This window comes from Chiloscyllium plagiosum, unplaced genomic scaffold, assembly GCF_037043375.1.
Source record: "Chiloscyllium plagiosum isolate Xiang-an unplaced genomic scaffold, Cpla_swu_hap1 HiC_scaffold_27, whole genome shotgun sequence".
NCBI lineage: Eukaryota > Metazoa > Chordata > Chondrichthyes > Orectolobiformes > Hemiscylliidae > Chiloscyllium > Chiloscyllium plagiosum.
In genome coordinates, this window is record NW_028270165.1 from 72200458 (window position 1) to 72213230 (window position 12773).

General features: G+C 50.5%; 2 protein-coding genes across 3 annotated transcripts in view; one reads left to right on the forward strand and one right to left on the reverse strand.

Moving 5' to 3' along the window:
• Positions 1–7417: 7417 nt before the first annotated feature.
• On the reverse strand, positions 7418–10070 carry LOC122543576 (uncharacterized). The gene has a single exon (XM_043682382.2). It carries the CDS (start codon positions 9690–9692, stop codon positions 8274–8276), a length of 1419 nt encoding a protein of 472 aa, XP_043538317.2. The 5' UTR covers positions 9693–10070; the 3' UTR covers positions 7418–8273.
• Positions 10071–10456: 386 nt separating this feature from the next.
• LOC122543582 (uncharacterized) overlaps positions 10457–12773 on the forward strand; it is a 37550-nt gene continuing 35233 nt past the window's right edge. Inside the window, exon 1 of one of the 2 annotated variants that reach the window (XM_087974884.1) lies at positions 10457–10592. The gene's annotated coding sequence lies outside the window, so the exon portion shown is untranslated. The remainder of the gene's footprint in view (positions 10593–12773) is intronic. The other variant, XR_015751518.1, reaches the window with a different exon arrangement.

Genomic DNA, 12773 nt, shown 5'->3' on the forward strand with positions numbered 1-12773 from the left:
GACCCTCTGAAAAACACCCCACCCAATCCCTGTAATCTTGCATTTCCCCATGGCTAATGCACCTAGCCTGTACACTATGCGGCAATTTAGCACGGCCATTCCACTGAACGTACATGTCTTTAGACTGTTGGAGGAAACCCACGCAGACACAGATAGTCACCCGAGGTCCTTGGTTCTGTAAGGCAGCAGTGCTAACCACTGAGCCACTGTGCCGCCTAGTTTAAAATCTAAACGTAGCCTGGGAGTTTACTGCCGATCATCACTAACTGCGGCATTCAGCATGAATCAATCCGACCCCCCTGTCAGTCAATCAACACTTGCTTCTCAAACAGGTCGGTTTTCCTCCTCATTGGAATTTTTGCATTGTCCTGATGAGTGCAAGACAAAAATCCGTCAGTTTTCAGCAACACTCAAGTCTACCAAATGACTATTCATAAATAAAATCCCTCCCTTTTGCATCGAGCTCTCTCGCCACTCTCTAACCCTGTTTGTGTCTCTCTCGCTCCTCCAGAATCTTGCTTAGGTTCCCTTCCCCAAGGAATGTGAGTGAACATGTTGAGTTTTTTTTTTAACGACAATGCAGCAGCTTTAGTGGTCACTTTTGCTTCACGGGAGACCCACGGATTCGTTCGTCTCAATTTTGCAACCTTACTGTTGTGTTTTCTTCGGAGTTCTTACTTACTCCCTTTCTCTCCGTTTCGAAATCAATTTCACCGGGCAAGGACCTGACGGATCAGCCCGAAGGTCATCGGATTTAATGCACAGAGGGAGAAAGGACCGTTCGGACGGGGGAGAAACCCTACACGTGTTCTGCGTGCAGGTGAGGCTTCAAGCTGTGCAACAGGGCCTGGAGGCCTGCGGGGAAGGGTTCAGTTACCCATCTCAGCTGGAAGTCCATTGCTGCGGTCACACTGGGGAGAAGCCATTGACCTGCACCACGTGCTGGAAGGCATTTCTTCAGCCATCTCGCCTGCAGACACACCAGTGGGTTCACACTGAGGAGAGCGACCTTTCAAATGTTCGGTCTGTGCGAAGTGCTTGAAAAGCCCAGGCAACCTAATGTCCCACCAGCGCGTTCACACTCCCAAGCGACCCTTTAGATGTTCAGCGTGTGGGTTTGCTCCGGTTTCCTCCCACAGTCCAAAGATGTGCAGGTCAGGTGAATTGGCCATGATAAATTGCCTGTAGTGTTAGGTAAGGGGTAAATGTAGGGGTATGGGTGGGTTGCGCTTCGGCGGGGCAGTGTGGACTTGTTGGGCCGAAGGGCCTGTTTCCACACTGTAATGTAATCTAATCTAATCTAATCTAATCTAATCTGAAATGTTTTCAAAGCCCCAACAACCTCACGTTCCCATCGACGCGTTCACACGGACGAGAGATGTTTCACGTGTTCAGAGCATGGCAAGTGCTTTAAGAGTTCCAGTGACCGAATCTACCACCAACGTGTTCACGCCAATGAGAGACATTTCTCGGACTGCAGGAAGGGCTTTAAAAGTTGCAGGGAGCTGAAGTACCCCCGAAATGTCCACGGTGAAGAGCGCCCTTTTAAATGCCCAGACTGTGGGAAGGGCCACAAACGTTTTGGGGAGCTTAAATATCACCAGCGCCTTCACACCAATGAGAGATCTTTCAGATGTCCCGGTTGTGGGAAGTGCAGTAAAGGTTCCGGGGATCTGACCCGTCACCAACGTGTTCGCACAGACAAGAGACCATTCAGCTCCAAGTTGCCGGGCCCACTTCTGTCGGTAATCTCAACTCGTCGTCCACCGGAGAGAGAAAATTCACCTGCTGCGATCGTGGGAAGGGATTCACTTGGTCTTCCAACCTGCCGAGTCACCAGCGAGTTCACTAGTAGTTGCAAAGATTGGGTTTTGCTGTTCGTCACATCCAGGTCTCAACAATTTTTTTATTCATTCACAGGATGAAGGCACCGCTGGCTAATTTGTCACCCATCCCCAACTGCCCAGAGGATAGAATCCCTCCAGTGTGGAAGCAGGCCCTATGGCACAAGTCCACACCTACCCTCTGAAGAGTAACCCATCCAGACCCATTACCCTACCCTACTCTACTATCCTATATTTACCCCTGACTAATGCACCTAACGGGGACACTATGGGCAATTTAGCACATCCCTGGGCACTATGGGTAATTTAGCATGGCCAATCCACCCTAACCTGCACATCCCTGGGCACTATGGGTAATTTAGCGTAGCCAATCCACCCTAACCTACACATCCCTGGGCACTACGGGTAATTTAGCACAGTCAATCCACTCTAACCTACACATCCCTGAACACTATGGGAATTGAGCACGGCCAATCCACTCTAACCTGCACATCCCTGGGCACTATGGGTAATTTAGCATGGCCGATCCACCCTAACCTGCACATCCCTAGGCACTATGGGTAATTTAACACGGCCAATCCACCTTAACTTGCACATCTTTGGACTGTGGGAGGAAGCCTCATTATTTTATAAACTTCTATAAGGTCACTTCTCAACCTCCTACACTCCAGTGAAAACAGACCCAGCCTATCCAGCCTTTCATTATAACTCAATCGTTCCGTACGTGGCACCTTCCTGGTAAACCTCTTCTAGAACCCATTCCAGCTAAATAATATCCGATAACTGGGCGACCAGAACTAGACGCAGTGCTCCAGACGAAGCCTCACCAATGTCCTGCTCAACCTCAACATGACCTCGACTTGTCGTTTCCCATGACAACCCCAGCTCCTGCCGCGGTCAGTAATTTCTAGGCTCCAGGTTTACTCCGCTCACTTTCACAACCTGTTTTCGGCGGGTTCTCTCTCACCCATTTTGTCTGTCCCACATTCAGGCCACAGGGTGTCAGAAACGGAGGCTTTACTCGCGGGAAAACTGAAAACAAATACCAGCCATCTGACAGAGTGATTTAATTTCTTCGCAGCCTCAACAGCTTTGGATTTCAAGAGTGGAACGGAAAAAGGACCATTCACAGCGGAGAGAAACTAGGTGTGCTGTTTGGGTGGGTGATGTTTCAGTCAATCATCTGACCTGTTGAGGCACAAGTGGAGGAGGGGCAAGGGGGAAAAAAGAGAGCGAGAGAGAAAGAGAAATGTAGGGATTATGACTTTCGGATCACTGTCTGAACTGTTAGAGGAGTCACACTGGGGACGGGCTATCCTCCTGCTCTGAGTTGGTAATCGCACTTGCCAGCTCACCAGGGTGTTCGTTCGACGGAGAGACCAATTAAGTGCCCAGGCTGCAGGAAGTGCAGCTGTACAGGACACTGGTGAGGCCACTTTTGGAATACAGCGTTCAATTCTGGTCTCCCTGCTATAGGAAAGATGTTAGACTTGAGAAAGTGCAGATAAGATTGACAAGGATGTTGCCCAGGACTGGAGGGTTTGAGGCTGTCATCTCTGGAGCATCGGAGATTGAGGAGGAACCTTATTAAAAGCATGACGGGGTGTGGATAAGGTGAAGAGTCAAGGTCTTCTCTCCAGGGTAGGGGAGTCCAAATCTAACGGACGTAGGTTTCGGGTGAGAGGGGAAAGATTTAAAAGGGACCCGAGGGGCAACTTTTTCACACAGAGGACGGTGCACACATTGAATGAGCTGCCAGAGGAAGTGGTAGATGTCGGTGCAGTTACAACACTGAGAAGACACCTGCCTCGGTACATGAATAGGAAAGGTGTCGAGAGGTATGAGCCAAAAGCAGGCAAACGGGACTAGTCTAGTCTGGGAAAGCTGGTGGGCATGGGTGAGTTTCTGTGCTATATGACTCTGTGATTCGCTACCTTTTCCAACTTGCTGAGACATCAGTGCTTGAGTCTGTCTTCTAGTACCATACGTGGGAATTGATTCACTACCGGGGGGGGGGGGGGAGGGGGGGGGGGAGGCAACGGCCAAGTAAAATTATCACTGGGCTATTACACTAGGGACCTGCCTAATGTTCCAGGGACCTGGGTTTGGATCCTGCCAAGGCAGATGATGGAATTTGAATTCAGTAAATATCTGGAATTAAGCATCTAACTATGACGGTGAATCCATTGTTATCCATGGGGAAGAACCCACCTGGTCCACGAACATTCTTTCGCGAAGGAAACTGTGCCATTCTTATCCCCATCTGGCCGACATGTGACTCCAGACCCATAGTAACGCGGTTGACTCTTAACTGCCCTCTGGGCAATTAGGGATGGGCCCAGCCAACAACACACTCATCTCTAATGAATTTAAAAAAAAGCCGACCTTACCTGACATGTTGAAATGCCAGCGAGTACACACTGGTGGGACGTCTTTCACGTTCTCTGTCCACGTCAGGCGGAGGTAGAGATCTGCTCACTAATGAGATGACTGTAAGCTTACTCAGGTGAGAGGTTTTTTTTCCGATGCCCAGATGAGGCAAGGAAATGAATGTGCCATTAAGGTGTGTGGGATATAGGTAAAGTAGTGTTACTTCTGCAATTACAATTACTGATGCAAGGTAAATGCACTCACACCAGTGTATAATTGTTTCAGCCAAGAGCTGAGTCAACAAGAATGAAAACTATGTGGAGGAAATATATAATTGTTTTTGTATTCGCTAAAATGTGAATGCAAGAATGAAACGTGCCTGCTAACAATGGTAGACAAACAGATAAGGTGCTGTGAGGATGTAGGTTAAGCCAGATGTGCTTGTACAAGCAGTAGTTATAAGCATCTGTTTCCCACTTTTGCAAAAACACAAAAACAAACCCCAATTAAAAGGTCGTAAGGATCAATATGGTTTGGGAAAGGGAGGAAGTGGCATAAGTGGGGGAAGTAGATAATAGTGAAGGAGGATATACCTAACAATGGGCCACAGCAGGATGTGGTGAAATGGCTGAGTAAAACTTGTACCTTGTTATGCACAAGGCAAGAGATAAACAATAGTAATGGGCACCGGGTTTGGAGTGGTGAATCCTATGTAAGGTAGGTACTTGCTAAACTCTGTGTGCCCTATTCCAGGCACCACGCTTGCAAGTGTATAATAAACATACTGATTGCTTCAGATCTTGTCTCGGACTGAAATTATTGAAGTGAGTGAGCTTTGTTTCTCACAGGTGTTAACGCTGATCGGAAACCATTCAGGTGCACTGGCTGTGGGAACCAACTTCAGGCGATCACCTGACTGCACAAAACACCAGTGAACTTACACTGGGGGAGAGATGATTCACCTGCTCTGTGTGTAAGAAGGGATTCATTCACTCTTTCCACCTCCCGAGTCACCAGTGAGTTTGTGATTGACTACAAGATTTCGCAGTTAATCACATCTGGGACTGAACCACAATCTGTTGCTGTTAGTAAACTCTTGATGGGAAGGGATTGATATTTCTGATAAAAGTCAAATAAATCAGCTTTGTGTTAACTCCAAAAATAAAGCATCCATTTTGAACAGCATTGAGAGCTGACTTATACACTTAATGGTAAGGTCCTGGGGAGTGTTGCTGAACAAAGAGACCTTGGAGTGCAGGTTTATAATTCTTGAAAGTGGAGTCGCAGGTGGATAGGAGAGTGAAAAAGGTGTTTGGTATACAGTACTTTCCTTTATTAGTCATAGTATGGAGTACAGGAGTTGGGAGGTCATGTTGCGGCTGTACAGGACATTGGTTAGGCCAATGTTGGAATATTGCGTGCAATTCTGGTCTCCTTCCCATCGGAAAGATGTTGTGAAACTTGAAAGGGTTCAGAAAAGATTTACAAGGATGTTGCCAGGGTTGGAGGGTTTGAGCTACAGGGAGGGGCTGAACAGGCTGGGGCTGTTTTCCCTGGAACGTTGGAAGCTGAGGGGTGATCTGATAGAGGTTTATAAAATCATGAGGGACAGGGATAGGGTAAATAGACAAGGTGTTTTCCCTGGGGTCGGGGAGTCCAGAACTAGAGGGGCTTAGGTTTAGGGTGATAGGGGAATGATGTAAAAGAGACCTAAGGGACAACTGTTTCACGCAGAGGGTGGTACGGGTATGGAATGAGCTGCCAGAGGAAGTGGTGGAGGCTGGTACGATTGCGGCATTTGGATGGGTATATGAATAGGAAGGGTTTGGAGTGATATGGGCCGGGTGCTGGCAGGTGGGACTAGATTGGATTGGGAATAACTGGTCGGCATGGATGAGTTGGACCGAAGGGTCTGTTTCAGTGCTGTCCATCTCTATGACTCTAAGCGGACTCAGAGCTTGTTGCAGAAAAGCACTGGGGGAGGGCCACGTTCGGCAGAAGCGATTGAAACAGAACCAGATAAACAAGACCAGCATTTCCGGGCAATTACGTTTCATTCACTGCTCCCGGTACCTTGACCCCCACACCGTCGCGTCAACCTTGGGAGCAAACGAACAGGGCCGAGGCCTGACTCAGGATATCAACACAAGAACTGCCTTTCGTCACAGAATTTGCAGCGTGGAGAAGGCCTTTCAGCCTCCGTTCGCTGGCCGGGACATGATATTTGCAGTCTGATTCCCACTTTCCAACTCTTAGCCCATCATCCTGTAGGAATGCGGACCTCCAGCACGCTTCCAGTGAATTCCAGCGCCCCCACCAGCATCGCAGTGAGAAATACTCCACCTTCACCTTCCTCCAGTCCTTTCAGCTCTTTACTTTAAACCGCTGCCTCAGGGTTTATTGACCTTGCCAATCAGACGTCTTTCCAAGCTATCTGGGCCCATAATTTTATAATCATTAAAAAAAACTCCTCAGCCTTCTCCAGGAGCCGTGGAGTCATACAGAACAAAATCAGACCTTTTCGGCCAACTGGTTCATGATCCCAAACTGGAACTAGTCCCACCTCCCTGCTCCTGGCCCATATCCCTCCAAACGTTTCCTATCCCGTCTTTTCAATGTTGTATCTGTGCCCGCATCCACCACTTCCTCTGGAAGTTCAGTCCACACACAAACCACCCTCTGCGTAAGACAAATTCTTCCCCCCAACGTCTTTTTTTTTTAATCTTTCTCTTCTCCCCTTAAAAATATGCCCCCCACCCCCCCCCCAGTCTTGAAATCCCCCATTCTAGGGAAAAGATACCTACCGGTTCACCTTACCTCTCCCCATCATGATTTTATATACCTCCAGAAGATCACTTCTCAACCTCCACTGCTCCAGAGAAAAAAAGTCCCAGCCTATCTTTATAACTCAACCTTTCAACATTCGAATAATCACTCTCCCTCCGCTATTGGCTTTAATGTAACAGAAAGTGACAATTGGAACCTGGCTGCAGTTGAGAAATATTAACAAATGACTGGACAGTTTCTTCCAGTCGGGATCGTTTCCATGTTCTGTCCACTCAGTAGGCTTGGTAAGAGACGCTGTCTCGTGAAAATTAAGCTGGAGGATTGGGCCGAGATGTGTTTCAGTGTATGTCTCTTGGACTCTAAATGTCAAACCTTTGTGCTTTCAGACACCAGATACTCAAGTTCCCAACAACAGATTGTCTCTCACTGACTTTATTTGCAGCTCTGTGATGATACAGATGAAGTGTGGTTATCTGAACCAGAGAACTGGGATAGTACAGTGAATTCAGAGCTCTCAGCGCTGTGATAAAATACTACAGTTACCTGATCTAGAGAAGTGCGATAGTACACTGAATTCAGAGCTCTCAGCGCTGTGATAATAGACTACAGTTACCTGATCTAGAGAAGTGCGATAGTACACTGAATTCAGTGCTCTCAGCTCTGTAACAAGAGAGTATTGTTACCCAATCCAGACAAGACAGAAAATACAGTAGATTCAGAGTTCCACTCTCTCTCTCCAGGCTGCAAGTACGCAGGGGATTTTACAGTTAACTTTTTCACATTGGTCATCTGACCCCGCTCAAACCACAAGGAGACCTGCACATTGTTCTGACTATGAGCACAAGGCTGTGTCACTTTCATACACATCTCACATCTCCACACAAAGACCAGCTCTTTGAACGTCACCCGTTCTACACCATCGCAGCCAACATGAGCAAGGACACGAGACTCATTAATCCACTCTCACGACAGGCAAAATTCCACCGAGGCAGTGGTTCAGACATTTTCCATTACAGGCACAATAACAAAACCAGCACAGGCCTAACTGTCAGCTTCACAGGAACCTCACCAGGCTCCTGTTAATTACACTTCCTGAGGGGATTTTAATTTAGGTGGTTTGCAGCCTTGATTCGCACCTTGTGGGTGACAGAGGTGCTGTGGGACACACACTTACGTTCAGTCCCTGTAAAATGACTCGGTTTTGTGTTTACCAAAGGCATAAGCACTGAAAATGATCTAGTCATAAAGGAGAGGGGGGGGGGAAAAAAAAATTCAGTCCTGGATTTCATTCTCAGCCGTGACAACATTTGCCGGCAATATGTGAACGCGCTGGTGTCTCAGCAGGTGGGAGGAGTGTCTAAATTTCTTCTCACACACAGGGCAGGTGAACGGTCTCTCCCCAGTGTGAACACGCTGGTGTCTCAGCAGGTTGAACGAGTGAGTGAATCGCTTCTCGCACACCGAGCAGGTGAACGGCCTCTCCCCAGTGTGCACGCGTTGGTGTCGCAGCAGGCTGGACGAGTGCGTGAATCCCTTCTGACACACAGAGCAAGCGAATGGCCTCTCCCCGGTGTGACTTCGCTGGTGTCTCAGCAAGTGGGAGGAGTCACTGAATCCATTCCCGCACATGAAGCAGGTGAGCGGCCGCTCCCCCGTGTGGGTGCCCTGGTGTCGCACCAGATCGGATGAATTGATGAATCTCTTGCCGCATTCGGAGCAGGGGAAAGGCTTCTCCCCGCTATGAACATACTGATGCTTGAGCAAATCGTGCTTTCTCTTAAAGGTCTTCTCGCATTCAGAGCATTTAAAAGGTCTGTTGTCAGAGTGAACTCTTTGGTGTTCAGTGTATTCAGATGACTGAGCAAATTTCTTTCCGCACACGGAGCAGGTGAATGGCTTTTCCCCAGTGTGAGTGCGTTGATGTCTCTGGAGGCTGGATGACTGAGTGAAACACTTTCCACACAGGGAGCAGCTGAAGGCCCTACTCCCAGTGTGAACAGACTGGTGTTTCTGCAGGTGGTGAGAACAAGTAAATCCTCTCTCACACACTGCACAAACGTACGGCCTCTCCCCAGTGTGAACACGCTTGTGTATCACAAGATGGGAAAGACGAGGGAAACTCTTCCCACACTCTGAGCAGGTGAATGGCTTCTCCCCGGTGTGAACCCGCTGGTGTGTCAAGAGGTGGGACGAGTCAGAGAACCTCTTCCCACACTCGGAGCAGGCGAACGGCCTCTCCCCGGTGTGAACTCGCTTGTGTTTCTGAAGGTCCGAGGACTGGACGAATCCCTTCCCGCACACCGGGCAAGTGAACGGCCTCTCCCCGGTGTGAACGTGGTTGTGTATCTGAAGGTGGAACAAACGCGCGAATCTCTTCCCGCATTCGGAGCAAGCGAACGGCCTCTCTCCCACGTGAGCGCGGCGGTGGGCCAGCAGGCCGCTGCTTTTCCCGAAAGTCTTCTCGCATTCGGAACACTTGAAAAGCCTCTTCTCCGACCGGACCAGCTGGCGCCCGGCGTCTCGGGAAGGCCGAGTGAATCTCTTCCCATACTGAGAGCCCCCGAAGGCTCTGTCGCTGTGGTGTGCCTGTGGGCGCTCTGCCAGGTGCACGGACCCGCTGAATCCCTTCCCGCACACAGGGCTGGTGCAGAGTTGCCTCTCACTGTTGCGGGCTTGTTGGCGGGTAAACATCTTTACCCCCCTGCATCAATCTCTTTCAACTGAAGGAGCAGGCGAACGTGCATAACCAAAATCCTTCGCTGTACCCAGGTGAATGTGACAATAATAAATCAGGTCAACCTTTCACCGGTTGAGTATGTAGGGGGTGTCTTGGGGCTTTCCCAGTGTCATTGATGTTGGAAACCTTTTCCCACTCTGTCACTGGATTTTCCTATCTGTACATATTCTTGTTCCTGATAACCTTGTGGAAAGAGATGCACATTTTTTAAAAAGAAATCCTTACTCTCAGGATAGGATAGAAAGGAAAATAGATCATTCTACTTTCTGTGCAACCTCAACCTCCACTAAGGCTGTATTGTCCCAGTTGGTCTGACCCCTCTACAACATGGCGGCGGGGCATTGGGGTGGGGACTCGAGTCCTACTCGAGCCCCGCCCCTCATTGACACCAATTGGTTGCAGCACACCCTCCTTCCGGTCCTCCGGCCCCGCCCTCGGCCCTCCGGTCGCGCCCCCTCATTCGCTTCCGAGTGGATGGAGAAACAGCCGCCTCGCTCAGTGAGCACAAGCCCCGCCCTGCATTCACTCCGATTGGCTGGTTTTCTCCACGCTCCCCCACCCAACCACACGCGCGTGGTCACGCAGCCAACGAGCCCCGCCCCTCCCGTTCAATCCGATTGGCTGACGGACCAGCCCCGCCCCCCCTCGTTCGCTCCGATTGGTTGGAGGACCGGCGGTCCTCCAGGCATGCCCCCCTACCTCCCTTTAGTGCGGCAGCCGCCGACAGACGGGCTGGAGCGACCGGCAGCGGGTGAGAGACCACAGGTGTCCGCGGGCAGCGGGACATGGAGCTCCCGTGGGCAGGGGGTCGATTGTAAACGACCTCCGTGCGGTCTTGACATCCGAAGCAGAAGGTAACGGCCCGGCATTTCGAACGGGCGGTTGGTTGTTTGTTTGTTTGTTTTTTCGAATACGGGGCGCCAGTTAACGGCCGGGCGCGTGCTTCGCGCCGCTGAGCCAATCAGGACTGGGTTCCCCGCTCGGCTCGTCCTCTGATTGGCTGTATGGCCTTTCTGTCTCCCCCCCGGCCCCGCCCCGCCCTTTCCCTATTGGGTCCCGTGCCCTTTCCCTGTCACCAATCCCGTCGCTTCGCGCCCAAAAGTCCCCGCCTCCTGTCCCGCCCCTACAAAGCCATTCAAGCCCATCGCGACCACACTGGCCCAGCCCAGATGACCCAACGCCCCCATCAAACCTATCCTCGTAACCTTCCATTTCCCAATGGCTAACCCACCTCAAAATGCACATCTCTGGGCACTATGGGTAATGTAGCACGGCCAATCCCCCCAAACCTGCACATCCCTGGGCACTATGGGTAATTTAGCACGGCCAATCCACCCTAACCTGCACGTCCCTGGGCACTATGGGTAATTTAGCATGGCCAATCCACCCTAACCTGCACATCCCTGGGCACTATGGGTAATTTAGCACGGCCAATCCACCCTAACCTGCACGTCCCTGGGCACTATGGGTAATTTAGCATGGCCAATCCACCCTAACCTGCACATCCCTGGGCACTATGGGTAATTTAGCATGGCCAAACCACCCTCACCTGCACATCCCTGGGCACTATGGGTAATTTAGCACGGCCAATCCACCCTAACCTGCACATCCCTGGGCACTATGGGTAATTTAGCACGGCTAATCCACCCTAACCTGCACATCCCTGGGCACTATGTGTAATTTAGCATAGCCAACCCACCCTAACCTGCACATCCCTGGGCACTATGGGTAATTTAGCACGGCCAATCCACCCTAACCTGCACATCCCTGGGCACTATGGGTAATTTAGCATGGCCAATCCACCCTAACCTGCACATCCCTGGGCACTATGGGTAATTTAGCATGGCCAAACCACCCTCACCTGCACATCCCTGGGCACTATGGGTAATTTAGCACGGCCAATCCACCCTAACCTGCACATCCCTGGGCACTATGGGTAATTTAGCACGGCCAATCCACCCTAACCTGCACATCCCTGGGCACTATGGGTAATTTAGCACGGCCAATCCACCCTAACCTGCACATCCCTGGGCACTATGGGTAATTTAGCATGCCCAAACCACCCTCACCTGCACATCCCTGGGCACTATGGGTAATTTAGCACGGCTAATCCACCCTAACCTGCACATCCCTGGGCACTATGGGTAATTTAGCATAGCCAACCCACCCTAACCTGCACATCCCTGGGCACTATGGGTAATTTAGCACGGCCAATCCACCCTAACCTGCACATCCTTGGGCACTATGGGTAATTTAGCATGGCCAATCCACCCTAACCTGCACATCCCTGGGCACTATGGGTAATTTAGCACGGCCAATCCACCCTAACCTGCACATCCCTGGGCACTATGGGTAATTGAGCACGACCAATCCACCCGAACCTGCACATCCCTGGGCACTATGGGTAATTTAGCACGGCCAAACCTGCACATCCCTGGGCACTATGGGTAATTTAGCACGGCCAATCCACCCTAACCTGCACATCCCTGGGCACTATGGGTAATTTAGCACGGCTAATCCACCCCTAACCTGCACATCCCTGGGCACTATGGGTATTTTAGCATGGCCAAACCACCCTCACCTGCACATCCCTGGGCACTATGGGCAATTTAGCACGGCCAATCCACCCTAACCTGCACATCCCTGGGCACTATGGGTAATTTAGCATAGCCAACCCACCCTATCCTGCACATCCCTGGGCACTATGGGTAATTTAGCACGGCTAACCCACCCTAACCTGCACATCCCTGGGCACTATGGGTAATTTAGCACGGACAATCCACCCTAACCTGCACATCCCTGGGCACTATGGGTAATTTAGCACGGACAATCCACACTAACCTGCACATCCCTCGACACGATGGGTAATTTAGCACGGCCAACCCACCCTAACCTGCACATCCCTGGGCACTATGGGTAATTTAGCACGGCCAATTCACCCTAAACTACATATGCCTGGGCACTATGGGTAATTTAGTATGGCCAATCCACCTTAACCTGCACATCCCTGGGCACTATGGGTATTAGCATGGCCA

Coding starts and splice junctions, on each gene's coding strand:
- LOC122543576 (XM_043682382.2), bottom strand. CDS start 9,692: ATGTTTACCCGCCAACAAGCCCGCAACAGTGAGAGGCAACTCTGCACC.